This window comes from Lampris incognitus, chromosome 10, assembly GCF_029633865.1.
Source record: "Lampris incognitus isolate fLamInc1 chromosome 10, fLamInc1.hap2, whole genome shotgun sequence".
Taxonomy (NCBI): Eukaryota; Metazoa; Chordata; class Actinopteri; order Lampriformes; family Lampridae; genus Lampris; species Lampris incognitus.
In genome coordinates this window covers 3,036,981-3,057,217 of record NC_079220.1, presented here as the reverse complement: position 1 = coordinate 3,057,217, position 20,237 = coordinate 3,036,981, and the positions used below count along the sequence as shown (strand labels likewise).

General features: G+C 47.9%; 1 protein-coding gene across 1 annotated transcript in view; it reads left to right on the top strand.

Moving 5' to 3' along the window:
- LOC130119526 (zinc finger protein 646-like) overlaps nucleotides 1-16,040 on the top strand; it is a 42,756-nt gene extending 26,716 nt beyond the window's left edge. The window contains exons 4-6 of the mRNA XM_056288051.1: nucleotides 5,422-5,625; nucleotides 9,642-9,836; nucleotides 12,975-16,040. Coding sequence (XP_056144026.1) covers nucleotides 5,422-5,625; nucleotides 9,642-9,836; nucleotides 12,975-13,142 — 567 coding nt within the window. The 3' untranslated portion in view covers nucleotides 13,143-16,040. The remainder of the gene's footprint in view (nucleotides 1-5,421; nucleotides 5,626-9,641; nucleotides 9,837-12,974) is intronic.
- Nucleotides 16,041-20,237: the final 4,197 nt, after the last annotated feature.

The following is a 20,237-nucleotide window of genomic DNA, read 5'->3' as shown; positions in this document are numbered from 1 at the left end:
ATGAGAGTTGTGCAGTTGAGAGTTAGGGGGTATGTACACACGAGAAGGTGTGGGTGTGTGAGTAGGGGTGTAAGAAAATATCGATACACGAGTATCACGATATTATCTTTTGTGATACTGTATCGATTCTCAAAACCACTATATCGACTTTTAATTGTTTACATGTGAAGGTTCGTGACAAACGTTTTGTGTTGTGTGTAACCCCACGACCACTAGATGGAAGTGTTGTAATCTATCTGCAGCCATTTGACTCTTCCACTCCAACCCAACAACATAAACTGGGACAGGAAGTAGCATAAGCACAAAGAACACAGGCCTATGAAATCACAGTATATCGCCTTCCTTACAGTATTGTGATATATTGACCTGTAACCCCTGTATCGTGATACGTATCATATTGACAGATTCTCGCCAGTACACAGCCCTGTGTGTGAGTGGGGGTGTGTGAGTGTGCATGTATGTGACGTATCCTTGTCCCACTGTCTGTTCCAGGACCAGAAACTCCACATAACTATGGTATGCTCACTTAACCCTGGTTTGTGAGGACGTTTTTTTGTTTTTAAATTCTCCGGTTGTTTCAGAATGGATCGGTGGTTTCTGAGTCAGGTTTAGAATCAGGGTTAGGTCCAGTTCAGGAGAAGAGTCAGGGTGCCAGACAGTAGGGGATGGAAGATCCTTATTACGACATTAATCTAAATTTCTGTCTGTGTGTGTGTGTGTTTGTGTGTGTATGTATGTGTGTTTGGGTTGGGTTTAATAAGAACCGGTTCAACTGCCCGTCCTGCTTTAAGAGCTACAGAACCATGCTGGACCTGGCCCAGCACCGCTGCAGCGCCGCGGCCAAGAACCAGGTTGGTGGGAGCATGGGTGTATGTGTCTGTATGTGTTTGTGTATGTGTTTGAGAGAGAGAGAGAGAATAAGGCAGAGTGAGCAGTTGTAGGTGTAGGGGCCATCTCAGGATGTCTTTCCACAATCCATGTTTGTGTGTTTAAAAGAAAACTGCCTCCGCCGCATGTAGCACTGATATGACAAAAAGGTCATGTGCTGCATCTCCATAACAGCCAGCTGCAGGAGCTGCCACTCAGGAAACAGCACACTGGCCCAATACACAGCCAGTGTGCTCCAGTACAGACTCTTTATATGGTAGTTTTCTGGGGTATCGAGCTCACGACTACTGTAATATCTGTATTCGTTCTGGGTTTTTTTTTTTAATGTGCATTGTTCTATTCGTGTTCATAAAATGGTAGCTGCCTACAGAGCTTGAGAAGCCCCATTGTGATTGGTTGGCTCACAAAAAAAAAAGATGGCATCCGGGTAGCGTAGCGGTCTATTCCATTGTCTACCAACACTGGGATTGGTGGTTCGAATCCCAGTGTTACCTCTGGCTTGGTCGGGCATCCCTACAGACAAAATTGGCCGTGTCTGCGGGTGAGAAGCCGGATGTGAGTATGTGTCCTGGCCGCTGCACTAGCGCCTCCTCTGGTCGGTCAGGGCGCCTGTTCAGGGGGGGGGGGGGGAATAGCATGATCCTCCCGGGCGCTACATCCCCCTTGTGAAACGCCTCACTGTCAGGTGAAAAGAAGCAGCTGGTGACTCCACATGTATCAGAGGAGGTATGTGGTAGTCTGCAGCCCTCGCCGGATCTGCAGAGGGGGTGGGGCAGCGACCGGGACAGCTCGGAAGAGTGGGGTAATTGGCCAGGTACAATTGGGGAGAAAAAAGCAAAGATGTCATGTTAGGTCATGGTTCTCCTAAAGTTGGGCTTCAGGGGAAGAAATAGCCGTGACAAAAAAGTCTGGTATGGAGTTTGTCTTCTTATCATCCTGCTTTAGAAAACCCAATTCCTTATTATGTCGGTGTTATTGTATATAAAGGGTTTTTTTTTGTTTTGTTGGATTTTTCCCTTTTCCCCCCCAATTGTACTTGGCCAATTACCCCACTCTTCCGAGCTGTCCCAGTCACTGCTCCACCCCCTCTGCTTATCCGGGGAGGGCTGCAGACTACCACATGCCTCCTCCCATACATGTGGAGTCACCAGCCGCTTCTTTTCACCTGACAGTGAGGAGTTTCACCAGGGAGACATAGCGCGTGGGAGTATCACGCCATTCCCACCAGTTCCCCCGCCCCCCCAAACAGGCGCCCCGACCAACCAGAGGAGGCGCTAGTGCAGCGACCAGGACACATACCCACATCCAGTTTCCCACCCACAGACACGGCCAATTGTGTCTGTAGGAATGCCCGGTCAAGCCAGAGGTAACACGGGGATTCGGACCGGCGATCCCCGTGTTGGTAGGCAACGGAATAGACCGCCACGCCACCTGGATGTCCCGTTTATAAAGGTTTTTAATGGAGTTGTCTTTTTCATGCAGTGCCCGAATCTGTGCTGATCTACCTTTGCCAGCGTCAGTCAGCTATTTAAACTGAAACACCAAATATGAGCCACCATGAACACCCAGACATGTCTGACCGTAGATTTATCTCATACTAGGGTTCTGAAATACGGCACTTTTGGGGGATACTTTGTCTACTCGTTAAAAACCTTGTCGGGGGATAATGTTAGAGATGGATTCAAGTTAAATTTAGACAACCACTTGTTACGCTTCAGACTGAGACCAGAGCTAGAAAGTTTTGAATTTGTGAGGTATTGTGTAAAATTTCCACAAGACAAGCCGACCCTTTATAGCAGGTCAGCCCGGGTTTGTGTAATTTCACATGCAGAGATCTGTTTTAGTCGGCACCATTCAGACTTCACCGCCTGACCATACTAGTCATGGTATGCTTCAAAAAGTAGAAATATTACATATTGTACCTTGAACAGTAGATTTGTAGTGTTGCACATAGGGTTACGGTCATGCCCCTTTTCCACTGCATGGTACTGGCTCAACTCAACTCGACTCTATTCAACTCTACTCGTTTCACCTCGTTTATTGTAAAGAGACTTTGAGTATTAGAAAAGCGCTATATAAGTTTAATTTATTGTTATTATTATTACTCACTTTACTTGTTGGGCTGTGTTTTTTCACAGCAGATAGCGTCCCCTCGTGGTGAAGCCCCGCTGGTCATCTGTGGGCGTGTTGACTAGTTTTTCCTCCCTTGTCTACCAGTGCCCCACACGAGTGTTTGATTTTCAAACAAACCAACAAGACCAACTGTAAATGTGCTTCACATGAACAATAGTAGAGATTCACTGACAACAATAGTAGAGATTCACCGACAACACATCATGTTTTACATGGATAGATTATCAACTATAATACAAGTTTCGAAGACTCGCTTTGGCATTTCCTGGTTATAAACACAGCTGTTCAATTTCTCTCTGACCAATCAGTGGTCAGGTTTTATTTATATTTAAATAAATATCAATAAATTTTATATATATTATTTATTTGTTTGTTTGTTTGTTTGGACCCCCCCCCCCCATTTTTCTCCTCAATTGTACCCGGCCAATTACCCCATTCTTCCAAGCCGTCCCGGTCTCTGCTCCACCCCCTCTGCCGATCCGGGGAGGGCTGCAGACTACCACATGCCTCCTCCCATACATGTGGAGTCACCAGCTACTGCTTTTCACCTGACAGTGAGGAGTTTAGCCGAGGGGTCATAGCACGGGGGAGGATCACGCTATTCCCCCCAGTTCCCCCTCCCCCCCAAACAGGCTCCCCGACCGACCAGAGGAGGCGCTAGTGCAGCGACCGGGGCACACACCCACATAGCCCGATTGTGTCTGTAGGGACGTCCAACCAAGCCGGAGGTAACACGGGGATTCGAACCGGCGATCCCCGTGTTGGTAGGCAATGGAATAGACCACCACATCACCTGGATGCCCCCTTTTATTTATGTTTTTGTATATATTTATTTATTGTTATTTATATTTTATTTTAAATTTAAATATTTTTATTTATAGGATTTTATTCATATTTAAATTAAATATACATATATTTATTTTATTTTGTTTTATTTATTTATTTATTTATTTATATTGATATTATTGACTCAGCTCACCTGGAACCTCGACAGAGGTGCCACCAAAAAAGTACCTGGTACCAGGTACCATCCCTAACTTTTGCCCAAAGGAAAATCAAAAACAGCGAGTAGTCGAGTCGAGCCAGTACCATGCAGTGGAACAGGGGCATTAGGTAGCTTGCAGTGGAACAGGGGCATTAGGTAGCATGCAGTGGAACAGGGGCATTAGGTAGCATGCAGTGGAACAGGGGCATTAGGTAGCATGCAGTGGAACAGGGGCATTAGGTAGCATGCCGTGGAAAAGGGGCATTAGGTAGCTTGCAGTGGAAAAGGGGCATTAGGTAGCATGCAGTGGAAAAGGGGCATTAGGTAGCTTGCAGTGGAAAAGGGGCATTAGGTAGCATGCAGTGGAAAAGGCATTAGGTAGCATGCAGTGGAACAGGGGCATTAGGTAGTATGCCGTGGAAAGGGGGCATTAGGTAGCTTGCAGTGGAAAAGGGGCATTAGGTAGCTTGCAGTGGAAAAGGGGCATTAGGTAGCATGCAGTGGAAAAGGGGCATTAGGTAGCTTGCAGTGGAAAAGGCATTAGGTAGCTTGCAGTGGAAAAGGCATTAGGTAGCATGCCGTGGAAAAGGGGCATTAGGTAGCATGCAGTGGAAAAGGGGCATTAGGTAGCATGCAGTGGAGAAGGGGCATTAGGTAGCTTGCAGTGGAAAAGGGGCATTAGGTAGCATGCAGTGGAGAAGGGGCATTCGGTAGCATGCAGTGGAAAAGGCATTAGGTAGCATGCAGTGGAAAAGGGGCATTAGGTAGCATGCAGTGGAACAGGGGCATTAGGTAGCATGCAGTGGAGAAGGGGCATTAGGTAGCATGCAGTGGAACAGGGGCATTAGGTAGCATGCAGTGGAGAAGGGGCATTCGGTACCTCTGGCAGCGGTCCTGACGTCGGGTCAGCAAATGAATGAGAGTTAAAGGAAGTTTAGTGGAACAAGTGTTTGTATGATAAAAGTGTGTGCGTAGACGTGTGTGTGTGCGTGCGTCCTTCATACCATCACATCAGTTATGGGTAGAGCAGTGTATGTGTGTGTGTGTGTGTGTGTGTGTGTGTGTGTGTGTGTGTGTGTGTGTGTGTGTGTGTGTATCCTCAGTATTCTAAAGCCAAAATGTTTTTTGTTTGGTTTTTCTTTCCCCCAACCAGAACTCAGTCACACAGGCCTTACAGTGATACAATTCAGTTCATCAGTTCACCTCTTCTCTGTCCCACCTCTCTATTCTGTTCTGCATGCATCACTGGAATGACGGCACACACACACACACACGGATGAAGGTTTCAACAAAACTGACCACTCTGCTCCTCTCTTCCCTCCCTCTCACTCCCCTCTCTTCTTCTCCCTCTCCTGTCGTCTCCTAATCTCTCCTCCTGTCCTTCCTCTCTTCTCTCCTCCTCTTCTGTCCTCCAGCCTGGTAACCGTCGCGCCAACTTCTCCTCCGCTCCTCGCCGTCAGCAGCAGCAGCAGCAGCAGCAGCAGCAGAACAACACTACTTCTATGATGCAACAGCAGCATGGAGGACACACCCAGCAGGAGCCTCTGCCCCCCCACTGCGTCTCCCCCATGACCCAGGGGGGAGGTGTGGCCGGACAGCCTACGTCTGACCCTCACCAGGTAGACCCCCAGTCAAATAGTGCTCTATAAATTTTATTAATATCATTGTTATTGTTAATAATAATGATAATAATAATAACATACCTTTCTAGACCGAGGTAAACCTTCTTAACAAAAACTGCTTTCTTATTGTTTAGCATGTTAGACCCCCTGCTAAATACAGGTCTGCTTTCATTTTTACGAGGTTGGGAGCAGAAATCCAGTCAAATTCCAATCACAGAAAGTTGAATCAGTTCATTTGGACACAGTGTTTATCGACAGAAACGTTTTGTCACTCATCTAAGTGATTTCTTCAGTCTCAACTGACTGCAGGTATCTATCCATCCATGATCCAAACCACTTATCCTGCTCTCAGGGTCGCGGGGATGCTGGAGCCTATCCCAGCAGTCGTTGGGCGGCAGGCGGGGAGACCCCCTGGACAGGCTGCCAGGCCATCACAGGGCCCACACACACACACACAGATTAACACCTAGGGACAATTTAGTACGGCCGATTCACCTGACCTGCGTGTATTTGGACTGTGGGAGGAAACCGGAGCACCCGGAGGAAACCCACGCAGACACGGGGAGAACATACAAACTCCACACAGAGGAGATACGCAGATGTATGCAAAATCACAAGTCAGTGACTCAGTGCTCCAGTGGAGCTGCTGGTTACCAGCAGTAGAATATCTCTGGTTATACTGGGCAGCTCCTGAGTGTGGGAGTATGTGAATGCAGATCAATGCAGATCTGTTTGAAAAGGAACGTGTGCTCAGCAGACTTTCACATGAAATGTTTAAGTAAATAAAAAAGATAGACCTTAAACATGTCAGTGAAAGACATTGACCGTGGCCTGTAATACATGCTGACTAGACTGCCATCTGACAGTAATCTAATGGTTGTCCTACGAGCCCTGCTGCTGCTGATACCTGACTGCAGGTATCCCCACCCTTAAAAACAATACAGTGGCATAATGGCCGAAAACAATGATCGTTTTCATATGAAACTTGCCATGACTATTAACTAGAGTTACAACAGCCATGTGTACTATTCACAGAGGAGTGGGGAATAGTTGCAATCACAGCATTGTAAGATGGTGACAGATGTACTCTTAGACCCCTTCTCGGTTCAGGGATGGTCGTTCCCTCTTCACATAGATGGCCTCTTTGACTCCCCGTTCAAACCAGTGTTCCTCCCTGTTAAGGATGTGCGCATCCTCATCCTTGAAAGAGTGGCCACTGGCCTGTAGATGGTGTACACTGTGGAGTCCTGGCCTGATGTGTTAGCTCTCCTGTGTTGTGCCATCCTCTGGTCAGCGTCTGTTTGGTTTCCCCGATGTACAAGTCACAGCAATCCTCCTGGCACTTAACAGGGTTAACCATTTACCAACTGTAAACCAACACATACTGATCAGTACTTAAAGTTTGACTCTCATCATCCACTAGCGCACAAAGTAGGAGTCATCAGGACGCTGTACCACTGAGCTGACAACATCCCCACTGACACAGCAGCCGGGGAGGTAGAGAAATCCCACTTTAACAGGCCCTGGTTAAGTGTGGTTATCCTAACTTGGCGTTTGTCAAAGCCAGGAAGATGCTCAAACAGTGCACCAGCTGATCGATGAGAGAAGGACAACAGCTGTCTAAGCATAAACCAGTGGTGATTCCGTATGTGGCGGGAGTGTCGGAAAAGCTGAGATGCGTGTTTTCGAAACACCACATCTCAGTTGCTTTCAAACCCCGAAACATGCTGTGCCAGAAGTTAGTCCACCCCAAGGATCGAGTACCCCGGCACAAACAGCGATATAGTGTAGCTGTTAAGTGCCAGGAGGATTGCAGTGACTTGTACATTTGGGAAACTGAACAGACGCCGGCCAAGAGGATGGCACAATACAGGAGATGTAACACATAAGACTAGGACTCCACAGTCTACACCATCTACAGACCAGGACTCCACAGTCTACACCATCTACAGGCCAGTGGCCACTCTTTCAAGGATGAGGTTGTGCACATCCTTGATAGGGAGGAACGCTGGTTTGAACAGGGAGTCAAAGAGGCCATCTATGTGAAGAGGGAACGACCATCATTGAACCAAGGGGGGCCCTAAGAAAACATCTGTCGCCATTTTACAATGCTGTGATTGCAAACATTCCCCAACCGTCTGTGAATAGTACACATGGCCATAGTAACCCGAGTTAATGGTCACCCCATTATTTGCATATGAAACTGGTCGTTGGTTTGGGTCGTTACGCCACTGTATTGTTTATAAGGGTGGGGACACCTGCAGTCAGCTGAGACTGAAGAGGTCACTAAACCCTTTTTACACCAAAATTAGCGTGTATAAGCTGGGTTTTTTAAATGTGGGTAAACTTGCTAAAAGTAGGCAATTGACTCCTTTCACAGTGCCAGCAGACCCAGGTCTGACTGCCTGCAGACCCGGGTCTGACTGCCTGCAGACGAGTTTGCCTTTCTTTTTTCCCTTTTCTGTAGCGTCATCTTTGACGTCATGACGTTCGTGATGTCACGAACGCGCTGGAAATCAGGGAAGTAAACAGTAGAAAGCAGCATGGAAGCCAGAGAGACGGTGGTTAACGTTACTTTTTTATATCTTGTACTTCAGTCTCTTTCAAACCATACAAACTCAACGCAGACTGAACGATGTTCAAGCGATGCTTGAACGAAGACGCTGTACCCACAAACAATAAATGTTTTTCTTCAGTTGCGGCGCGATTTTATGACGCACAGACAATGGCGCTACGTCATCGCACAGCACAAATTAGCGTGTCCACCGGGGTGTCGCGTTTACATCAATGCCGATCGGAGGTGGAGCCGGTAAATACCCGTGTCTGCCGCAGAGTCGTGTGACCCGGGAGTGAACGACGATTGTACCCTTTTACATTGACCACCAAAGGCAGGTGTTAGGGGGTTCTTTGGCCAGTGTGAAAGGGGCTTTAGATGAGTGATGAAATGTATCTGTCAATAAACGTTGTGTCCAGATGAACTGATTCAACCTTCTTTGATATTGTGGTGCGTGTTAAAGCTGTTTTATTTATTATTTGTTGGTTCTTTCATAGCATTTTGGTCCCAGAGTCTGACCATTTAAAACCCTTGGGCTGAGAGAGAGGTATGCACAAGTAGCCTAAAAAAACAGATTTTCCTTTGGATCGATTCCTCTGTCCTGTTCATACTTCTGACTGATGAATCTTTTTTAGTTTTCCCAGAGAGATTTAGGGTGTTTTCACACAAGGGACCCGGGCCCGGATCTGAGTACACTTGACCCCAAAATTCATTTAGTTTGAGTAGTGTGACCACTGCGTGCTGTACCCGGGTACGGATCAACGAACTGTGTCCGGTTTCACTTGAAAAGGTGCTCTTGAGTAACGGTTCATGTGTACTCAGGTAGGGTTCGCATCAGGTGTGAAATTAACGGTACCAAAACACGGAAGTGGACTGCTATGCTACAGAGGCATTTCTCAACGCTGCCTATGTCCTCTGAAATCTGCGTATCCACGCAGCACTCACCAGTCTCATGTGTAGATACGCAAGTGTACTTGGGTACGGAACGACATTACCAATTTGAAAGCTGACTGGCAGGGTGGGGGGCAGTCGTACTCGGGCATGGTACGAAGCATTCATACCTAATGTGAAAATGCCCTTGGACTTATGCCCCTTTTCCACTACATGGTACTGGCTCAACTCGACTCGACTTTTTCGTTTTCCATTACTGAAAAGTACCGGCATTTTGGTAACTGTTACCACTTTTCTGGTACCACCTTTGTCGAGGGTCCAAAAAAAACTTGAGCAGGTACCAAAATCAATGCAGACCAGCTACACTGAGGGGGTACTGTTACAGTAATGGAAAACAACACTGCGAGTTGAGTTGAGCCGGTACCATGTCGTGGAAAAGGGGCATTACAAGCATCAGAAGTTGTCATTATATTAAGGAGAATGGGGCGTGCCGGTTTATTTTTCTTCAATGTTTGGTTTGGTTTTGATGTTGCTTTTTATTGTTATAAATCTCACCCTCACCACACAGGGCCATTCCAACTCAGCCTCCTCCCAGAGCCAGGGCAGTCAGCAGAGCATGAGGAACAGCTCCTCCTCCAACAAGCACGTCTCTTCCTCTAGCTCCTCCTCAGCATCCTCCTACTCCTTGCTCCAGCCTCTGGTGCCTGAGGTAAAGGAGATGGGCTCGGCATACACTAGGCTGACAGCCAGCAGCAACCCCATGGTAGGAGACAGAGCCGCCGTGCACCTGCCGGCTAGCCGCCTCCCCCCTTCCCATCCAGATACTAACACCAAGATAGAGAAACAGTTTTGCCTAATGTGTCCACCGGGAACCTGAAAGAAAGCCCCTTACACCAAGCCAGTCAGACAGTGATGCATTAAATATGGGCAGTGCTATATATTTGACTGATGCCCCCACTGTAACCGTATCGAATTTGAATTACTCTTCTGTTGAATGAGAATACCACAAATCAATCATGGAGTGTGCAGGGTCACTGTCTCTCCGTCCTCTTCAGGATCAGTATTTTGGTACATGGAGTGCTGCTCTTGAAATGGGTTTTCTGTTGTTGCTCTGCAACTGCCAGAGTCCTGCCCAGCCACTCCCACTTGCATCTGTTGGGTGCTACTAGCTAGAAACCAGGTACCTGGTGGATGCAGTGTGCTAGCTTCGTTGTGTTTTAGTCTGTTGTTTTTCATGGACTGGCCTTGAGGTCCAAATTTAGGATTCAAGTGAACTGAAAAGGAGCTTGAAAATATTGTTAACATTTTTTAAGAAAAATTTGTGGGAAGTGCTTACTACAAGCTAGTTTGTTGACTTATATTTAGTCGTACCAATTCGTTTAAATGGGACTCACCCTACTAATGCAAATTAGCGTCTTTTTAAAATGGCTGTTAGGATGACAGTTGAAACACTTACCTTTCAGTAGGAGGGAACAACAGGCTAGAATCCAACACATCAGGGTGTGTCTCTAACATGGCCGTCTTACTCTGTGATTTTAAATTCTTCTCAGATGATGGGCACAGCTTTCTATCCCCGTTAACCTGGGCTGGTGTAACACTGCTAACTTGGTGCTGGCTTTCAGACTAATCCTTCGCTCTGTCGCATGCCTGCTGTGGGTAATCTGGATTCAGCATGGCTCCAGTTTAGGGCTGCACAACCCTGTCTAGAGGGACTCACAGTAGAGTTGGCACATTGCAGTGTCGTACTTTTTATTTAGTGCTCAACCTGAATCTAAATCTGAATCTCTAGAAGTTGACGCTAAAGGCACAGTAAAATTTTAAAAAATTAATTTGTTCTCAGATCACGGACAGTATTAATCACATTGTATCAAATGGTTTCAGTTGTGCAGTCTTAAGGTAAAGTTATGCTTCTGCGTAGAATCTACACAGAGCCTACGCTACGCAAGTGGCCTACACAAGTGGCCTACACAAGTGGCCTACGTGGTTGTCACCATTAAGGAATCAGGAACACTTTATTTGTCATTTCATTTCACGCACTTGCATACATGAAATGAAATGCCGTTTCCCTCAGCCAACAGCAGTACAACACAAAGACAAAAACACATCCAAAACTACAAGAACACACATACCCAAACCAACACACATATCCAAACTAACACATAGTATATATAAACTAAGCAAAAAAATCACTGTCCAAGGCAACGAACGCCAGCCAGGATGACTGTCGGAATCGCCGGTCTGCATGGGTTAGCAGTTAGCTTAGCCCGCTCCGCTTCCGCATCCTGTCAGGCTGCCCTCGGCGTTTCCTCCTCGGGCGCAGCTCCAGGCAGGGGCCGTGGTCCCCGTGCCTAAGCAGACCAGGCTCTCCCAGCCAGACACCCTCGACACACCTACCCGGACTCCTCATGACGACATCAAAATCACCAGTCGACGCCAGGTGAGGCCACTGCCAGACCGCCCTCGGTGTTATTGGAACTGCCGGGTCTGCATGGGCTAGCAGTTAGCTTAGTCTCCCTGCTCTCCCAGCCGATCCAGCGCCATCTCTCCCAGCCATCAAATGAGGACAAAACTTAGACGTGGACAAAGACACTGCATGGCCAGTACTGGGTGAGGCCACTGCAAACACAAATTGGCGCAGCTATCTTCCCACACCGGAAGCGGAAAAAATTCATGCTTGTGCGCTTGTGTGTCTGCTTCGCTCTGCCATTACACTGCCAAAACGCTAGTCGGCGGTGGGGTTTTATGCCACCATGTTGAGTTTCTCATAGACAGCAGAAGAACTTTCTTCGTGTCCTTCAAGCAATGGTGACTGAAACTGAAAGGATCATGTTGGAGTTGGAGCTGATAAATGTTGAAATGTAATGTCGTGAAGACAAGTCGTACAAATATGCATACTTGCGAACTTCCTCAACTAGTCTCCTTGGTTTGGCCCATGGTTACTGTTTGGTGAAGAAGGAGCAGATGAAGAAGAAGAAGCAGCCGGAAATGCGCAGCAGGAAATGGGATGCTACCAAGTGGACCAATCACAATTGTTTTTTTTGGGGGGGGGGGCTTTTTCCTCAATTGTACCCAGCCAACTACCCCACTCTTCCAATCTGTCCCGGTTGCTGCTCCACCCCCTCTGCCGATCCGGGGAAGGCTGCAGACTACCACATGCCTCCTCCGATACATGTGGAGTCACCAGCCGCTTCTTTTCGCCTGACAGTGAGGAGTTTCACCAGGGGGATGTAGTGCCTGGGAGGATCATGCTGTTCCCCCCAGTTCCCCCTCCCCCCGAACAGGCGCTCCGACCGACCAGAGGAGGTGCTAGTGCAGCGACCAGGACACATACCCACATCCGGCTTCCCATGACCAGTTGTGTCTGTAGGGACACCCAACCAAGCCGGAGGTAACACGGGGATTCGAACAGGCGATCCCCGTGTTGGTAGGCAACAGAATTGACCGCTATGCTACCCAGACGCCCCCACCAATCACAATTTTTGCAGTTTGCATAGCTTCATATCGCTGCAATGTGTAGTTACATTTTTGGAGAGGTGCACATCAGGCCCCAGCGTAGCCTCCAGCGTTGGGTCCGCGGCTATGCTGGAGCCCCGGCATCGAGTCTACGCAGAAGCATAAATCAGGCTTTACTCTCCATGCTTTAATTTACCCCTGTGTGTGTCTCCCCCCCCCTCTCTCTCTCCCCCTCCCCCTCCCTCCCTCCCTCTCTCCCTCTCCCTCTCTCTCTCTCTCTGCTGTGTGTAGCCTGACCTGCCGTGCTGCCTTCACCCCTCCATGGTTTCACTTTCATGTTTAAATGCAGTTTTGCCAATCTGTCTGTTATACTTATTGTTCAAGGCTCAATCTACCTACTTTTCTCCTCCTCCCCCCCTTCATGCTCTCCTCTCTCTCTCTTTTACAGCCGAAGCACCAGGACAGTTTCTCACTGGCCCCCCAGAGGCCTCTCACCACCATCAACCCCATCGGCCACACCCTCCACCCCAACGGAGCCCCCACGCTCAAGCCTTCCCCCGTGCCACGCACCATCCAGGGCATGCCCTGGGAGCAACGCTCCCTATACAACCAATGAACCCCCCCCCCCCCGCCTTCGGATACTGCCCCAACCCCCACTGTGCCCTACCCCACCTCAACCCCCAGCTCTATTTGTTTTATTTTGTTTTTTGTTTTGTTTTGTTTTTTTCCACTTGCCACTTGGCATTGGGACTCCCATCCCATACCCACCCCACTCCACCCCCACCAACCACTGCCCCCCCCCCTTTTGGATTGTAAGTGGTGTTTATGGGAGAAAGGGGTGGGGCGTTGGAGGTTGGGTTGTGCTCCACAGTTGAGATCTAGATGAGATTGATAACTGAGTAGTTAGGATAAAAATGTGCTGCCTTGACCCTGATATATGATCTATGCCATGTACTGGTTCTAAGTTAAAATGTTTGTCCCTAACCTACCTCCCCTTACTCACACATACCCCCCAACCCCTCCCCCACCTTTTCTAGTTAAAAAAAATCTCTCTTTATAAATAGTTTCTCTCTTCCTCTTTTATTCACTCTTTTTTTACACGTCAGATGTAATGAAAGGATTTTTCTCCTCTCCGTGTGTGTTGGCGAGAAATCAGGGTTCCCACGCATCCTGGAAAACCTGGAAATTTATAGACTAGTTTTCCAGTCATGGAAAACCTGGAAAATGATAAAATTGATTAGATGTTCTGGAAATCTTATTGCGGTCATGGAAAATTGTTGAGTTAGTTTAGAAAGCTTACTTCTACCCACTGAGGGGGCATATTTTCAACTAGTGGTTTAGCTGAAACGTGACAACAGTGTCAAGTCTGAACAGTGGTGATGCGTGGGTCCCATGGGTTGACCCGCGGTTCGGGTCGGGCTTACTAGAAAATATCATGGGTTCGGTCGGGTCAAAAAGTGACAAAAGGGTCCGCGGTGGCGTAGCGGTCTAAGCATCGGCTTGGTGTCGATGCAGTTGCCCACTGGGGACCGGGGTTCGCGCCCCGGTCTCATCAGATCCGACTATGGCCGGACTCGATGAAGCAGCGATCATTGGCAACGCTGTCTTCGGGAGGGGGGCGGAGTCGGCTTGTGTTCGTCATGTGAATGCGTCTCTGTGTGTGTCGGAAAAACAGTGGTTCGGCCTGGAGTCGCCTTGTCACGAAAGTGGGGAGGCGCTTTCCTTCGAGACTGCCGGCCGGAGAGATGCAGTTGGCGAACGCATGCAATATGAGGGTGGGTGTTTGAATTAAAATAGGGATCGATTGGCCACTAAATTGGGAGAAAAAAGGGAAAAATCAGAAATAAATTAAAAAAAAAAAAAAGTGACAAAGCAGCGTTCCGGGTAAGTTATAACTTTGGGGGGGGGGGTTCCCCTTTTTTCTCCCCAATTGCAACCGGCCAGTTACCCCACTCTTCCGAGCTGTCCCAGTCGCTGCTCCACTCCCTCTGGTGATCTGAGGAGGGCTGCAGACTACCACGTCTCCTCGGATACATGTGGAGTTGCCAGCTGCTTCTTTTCACTGGACAGTGAGGAGTTTCACCAGGGGAATGTAGCGCATGGGGGGATCACGCTATTCTCCCCAGTTCCCCCCCCCCCCTCCGAACAGACGGAGGAGGCACTGGTGCCGCGACCAGGACACATACCCAAATCCAGCTTTCCACCTGCAGACACGGCCAATTGTGTCTGTAGGGACGCCCGACCAACCCGGAGGTAACATGGGGATTTGAACTGGCGATCCCCGTGTTGGTAGGCAACGGAATAGACCGCCGCACTACCCGGAACGCCAGCCAATACGTCTGTTATGGAGTGTTGAGGCTTCTGTACAAGACTTTCCCCTAAGTGGTATCCGTAGCTTTTGTTTACAGCCCCAAAACTATTTTATTTGGTTAGAGAGGAGGCGACCACTGACAGCATGCCGGACTGAGCCAGAGAGAAGTTTAGTTCAGGCAGGCTCATATTCAACAGGCTGTGCCTTCCAGTCAGCGTATTAAGCTGTGCCAACAGCCCAAAAACAAAATAGTGCAACACTGCTGTGTTTGCTATAGCCTGGGCTAAATTTGGTGGTTTGTGGGTCGGGTTCAAATGGTTAATCAACACATTTTTTAACAGGTCGGGTGGCGTGGATTGGCTCTCAACTGGTTGGGTGGGTGCGGGTATTATTGTCGTCTTTGTTAGTATAGTGGTGAGTGTCCCTCGCCTGTCACATGGGAGACTGGGGTTCGATTCCCCGACGGGGAGACAACATACTTTGGGCGGCACGGTGGCCAAGTGGTTAGCGCTGTCGCCTCACAGCAAGAAGGTCCTGGGTTCGAACCTCGGGGTTGTCCAACCTTGGGGGTCGTCCCAGGTCGTCCTGTGTGTGGAGTTTGCGTGTTCTCCCCGTGTCTGCGGTGGGTTTCCTCCGGGTGCTCCGGTTTCCCCCACCATCAAAAGAAACATGGGTTAATACTCCTGCCTGTGCCCCTGAGCAAGGCAATGGGAAGAAGAAGTGGAGTTGGTCCCCGGGCACTGCATGGAGGCAGCAGCCCACTGCTCCTAGCTACACAGATCACAGCTGGGATGTGTGACTTCGCAATAACTGAATTTGCCCAAGGGGATTCATAAAGGAAATTTAATTGATTAAAAACCCCCTGACCCGCGCATCACTACTAGGCAGTATGTCCAGGGACACGGTCCGTCTGTAGACTGTCGGGACGTCCACTCATGGGTAGTACTTATTAATATGGCCTTCTGTCAGCAATGCCTGGCATGGATTTCCAACGTCAAGTCAGTTTTATTTGTATCGCCCAGCATCACAAATTAAAAATGGAAAAGGTTCTGGAATGTCGTGTCTTTAAAGAGTGGGAACCCTGTCGAGAGGTGAGCGTGTGTGTGGCTGCTTCCTCCGGGCCAGCGAAGAAGTTTCCGGCCTGTCATCTTGGACGTCAAAGCGAATGTGGACAACTCTCTTCAGGCTGTGTGTGTGTGTGTGTGTGTGTGTGTGTGTGTGTGTGTGTGTGTGTGTGTGTGTGTGTGTGTGTGTGTGTGCGAGCAAGGTTTGGGCTGCCGTTTGCAGGCCGGCTTGGCTCCTGGGAAAAGGAGGCAATGTGAACCACCTCGTCCGTTTGTTTAGTGGGATTGTGTTGGGCCCTCAGAATGAGTGATGTGCATATTTATCTTGTTCATGTTTGGGTTGAAAGGGGTTGTCGATACTTCAGATTGTGCTTTCTGCTCTCTTTCTCTTCTCTCTTTTCTCTTCTGTCTTTCTCTTCTCTCCGTCTCGCTCCCCTCTTCTGTCGTATTAGAGAAAGGGTCACAGTGGACATGAGTGTAACGGGTCCAAACCCGTGTGCAGCACATTGTGGTGTACGTGTCCTCTCAAAACCAGGTCTAATGAGCTTGTAGACATGAAGCCCTGCTCTTAACGAAGGACGTTAAGTTTCACCCACCCAGAGCCGCCGGCAGGGGGAGCACGCCAGCGTTGCGCGATGGGCGCCATTTTATCTTTTAATACACAACTGAATTGTCCTTTATATAAACTCACATTTCTAACGGCTTGTTATTGCAGCCATTATAGTAACGTAGTTTTGATAACCGGGTCGAACGTCTTTTTTATTTTTTTTTATTTTTATCACTGCTGTCTTACTGTATTTGTTCCTTTAACTGTACAGCACTTCGTAATTTTAAGAAAAGTGCGAAATTATTGTTTCCTCATGACGTTTGTTGTCTGTTGTCTGGGGCGAAGCTATATTGGCTGCAATTCATGTAAAAACGCTCTGTTGGACTTCACCAGGGGCCAGGCTTGTGGTGCCAACGTGGCTGCTGAAATGTGTCGGCGTCTCTGGGGCCCCTTATCCCACCCCCCTCTCTCGTCGTCTCTTCCTGTAGCAAAGTCAATCCTGTATCACTGCTCCTCTCTGGGTGGATGTAGTAAAGCCCTTCCTGCAGGGTGTGTCAATAAGCAGGCGTACATCAGTAGCCGGATAGCTTTGGATTTTTAATAAAATTGTAAAACAGGTTTTTGTTTTGTCCATGAAGAGGGAAACACCAGTATCTATCAAATTCGTCATGATGGGATTTAACCGTTAACATTGGTAAAGGATGATGTAGTGTTCTGTTAAAGTGTAACCACACTAAAACACCTTGTTCCGAGATGTTCCTTGGTATTGTCACGAGATCAAACCTTCCAGGTCATAAATCAGGCGTCCCGTATCTTGAGATGCCTGCCGTTCTACTGACATTGCATTTCCTCTTTTTTTTTTAATTTTTATTTTTTGAAGTTGTTTCTATTTTTATTCACATGTTTTTGTTGTCGCTTTCTCTCCTTGTAAAGTGTCTTTGAGTATTTAGAAAAGTGCTATACAAATAAAATGTTTTATTATTATCACTACTGGTGCTGGTTTCGGCGTTTTACACCTCGATGGACAGCTTCCGCTTGTAAATGCAACAATGAAGAGGTTTTACAGACATGATCCGTTTCTTCCTCGCTTGTTCCCTGTTCGCGTCACAGTGGCGGCTCCACGTTTCATCAGAAGTGGTCTGCATGATGGATCTGTCGCAACAGATGACGCCTATAATAGCATGTGATTCAGTAGAGCGTTGTAAATTCTCAGGGTAGTTTGTCCCAGTAGCAGGTTCACAAAAAGACTTGTCTTTACTGGATGTGTCCACTAGAGGGCGACCTCGCTTAGGTACAAATAAAACCGCCAGATATGTTCGTCAACGAGTCCCATCGACAAGATTAAATATTCTGAAATAAATGATGGTGATAAACTTTATTTATGTCGCACCTTCCTAAACAAACAACGTTACAAGGTACCTATAAACATTCTGTCTTTTAATGTTGTGTTCGCCCATGTTTGGATGGAAACAGGTCCGTCTTCCCATGGAAGGTAAATCCGATTTCAGAAGGAAACCAGAGGTGAAGAAATTGTCTAGAAAATTCCAAAAGCTACTTTGTGACATATTGACAGTCCGTCTTATCTGTAAATTGAGAACTGATGTTCACTTTTTTTGTCACATAAGGAGTGTGGAGACAGGCGTTCAGGAGGTGTTCAACACTGGTCATGCAGGAGGTGTTCCAACACTGGTCATGCAAGAGGTGTTCAACACTGGTCATGCAGGAGGTGTTCAACAGTGGTCATGCAGGACGTGTTCAACAGTGGTCATGCAGGACGTGTTCCAACACTGGTCATGCAGGAGGTGTTCAACACTGATCATGCAGGAGGTGTTCAACACTGGTCATGCAGGAGGTGTTCAACACTGGTCATGCAGGAGGTGTTCAACACTGGTCATGCAGGAGGTGTTCAACGCTGGTCATGCAGGAGGTGTTCAACGCTGGTCGTGTAGGATGTGTTCAACGCTGGTCATGCAGGAGGTGTTCCAACACTGGTCATGTAGGATGTGTTCAACGATGGTCATGCAGGAGGTGTTCCAACACTGGTCATGCAGGAGGTGTTCAACACTGGTCATGTAGGATGTGTTCAACGATGGTCATGCAGGAGGTGTTCCAACACTGGTCATGCAGGAGGTGTTCCAACACTGGTCATGTAGGATGTGTTCAACGATGGTCATGCAGGAGGTGACCATGCAGGAGGACGTGGTCGTGCAGTAGGTGTTCAACATGCAGGACGTGACCATGCAGGAGGACGTGGTATGCAGGAGATGTTAAACAGTGGTCATGCCAGAGGACGTGTGGGCCAAAGGGACGGCAGACTGTCACGTGATGATGAAACGTTTATAGACCAGGCAAGCGTTTCGTTTAACCTCAGATGTGTATTGAAATACAGCAGCATTAATGGGGTTACCTGGGGCTTCAATTGGATATGAGCAGGTGTCAGGGTAGGATCATGTTTCCATTCATGTACAGGCAGACTGAACGGATACGGCTGAAGTGCTGTCAGGTGGTGGGCAGCCTTACCCAGAAAGGACCGGTGTGGGTGAAGGTTTTTGTTCCAACCAAGCAGTGACGCACCTGATCCCACTAATCAACCGGTAGAGTCTCTGCTGAGCAGCTTGACCAGGAGACACAGGTGTGCAACTGCTTGGTTGGGACAAAAACCTTCACCCACACCGGCCCTTTCTGGATAAGACTGCCTACCTCTGGTCTAAATCAACAGGAGCAGGCTGGGGAAAAAACTTGTTGAAATTAGGAATCACAAAATGTGGCATATAAACTAAACTTTATGATAAACCCATTCGTGTAGGATGACACTGTTTACTGACTTGCATCCTTAACATCTCTACGGAGGCTGAGTTTTGGTTTGTTCAGATGGGGCGTCGACCCCAAACACTACCATCAGTCTGTGGTCAGTAATCCGTGTGGTTTACTGATTTAAAACGCATAAAAAGGTAAATCTTGGCCGCTACGAGTGAATCTTTGTGCCTCTGGAAGTTCAGCCTCAGACGGAGCCAGGCCTGACGTGACTTTGGGTGCTGGCGGCCCTAAAATGAGGAGCATTGTGTTCGCGAACTGAATTCCCCCCCCTGAAACGGATCAGTTCATCGTCCTCGAGTCAGCTTGGAGCGCACGTGCAGGGCCACGCCCACCCGCCGAGTCACGTCATTGGTCTACAGTTGGTTATTGTTTAGACTGGGGGCGGGGCAAGACCGTTAAAACCCTGGTATGATGAACAGATATAAACTATGAACACAACAAAAACAAAAACAAATTCTTAAGTCAAGAGATTCTACTTCTTAAGAACACAGCAACGGTGGTAGGAATTATAGTTTCTTATCCAGTAACTTCCGGGTTTGTTTGTAGAGTTCATGGAGTGGTTGTGTTGCCTGCCGGAGACACAACATGAGAGATGGGATCGTGTCACACAGCAATTCAGCGACATTTCTGCACAAGTACTCGTTACATTTCTGCACCCGTACTCGTTACATTTCTGCACCTGTACTCGTTACATTTCTGCACCTGTACTCGTTACATTTCTGCACCCGAACTCGTTACATTTCTGTACCTGTACTCGTTACATTTCTGCGCCCGAACTCGTTACATTTCTGCACCTGTACTCGTTACATTTCTGCACTTGTACTCGTTACATTTCTGCATCAGTACTAGTTACATTTCTGCACAAGTACTCGTTACGTTTCTGCACCCGTACTCGTTACATTTCTGCACCTGTACTCGTTACATTTCTGCACCTGTACTCGTTACATTTGGAATAAATTTAAATAAAACAGG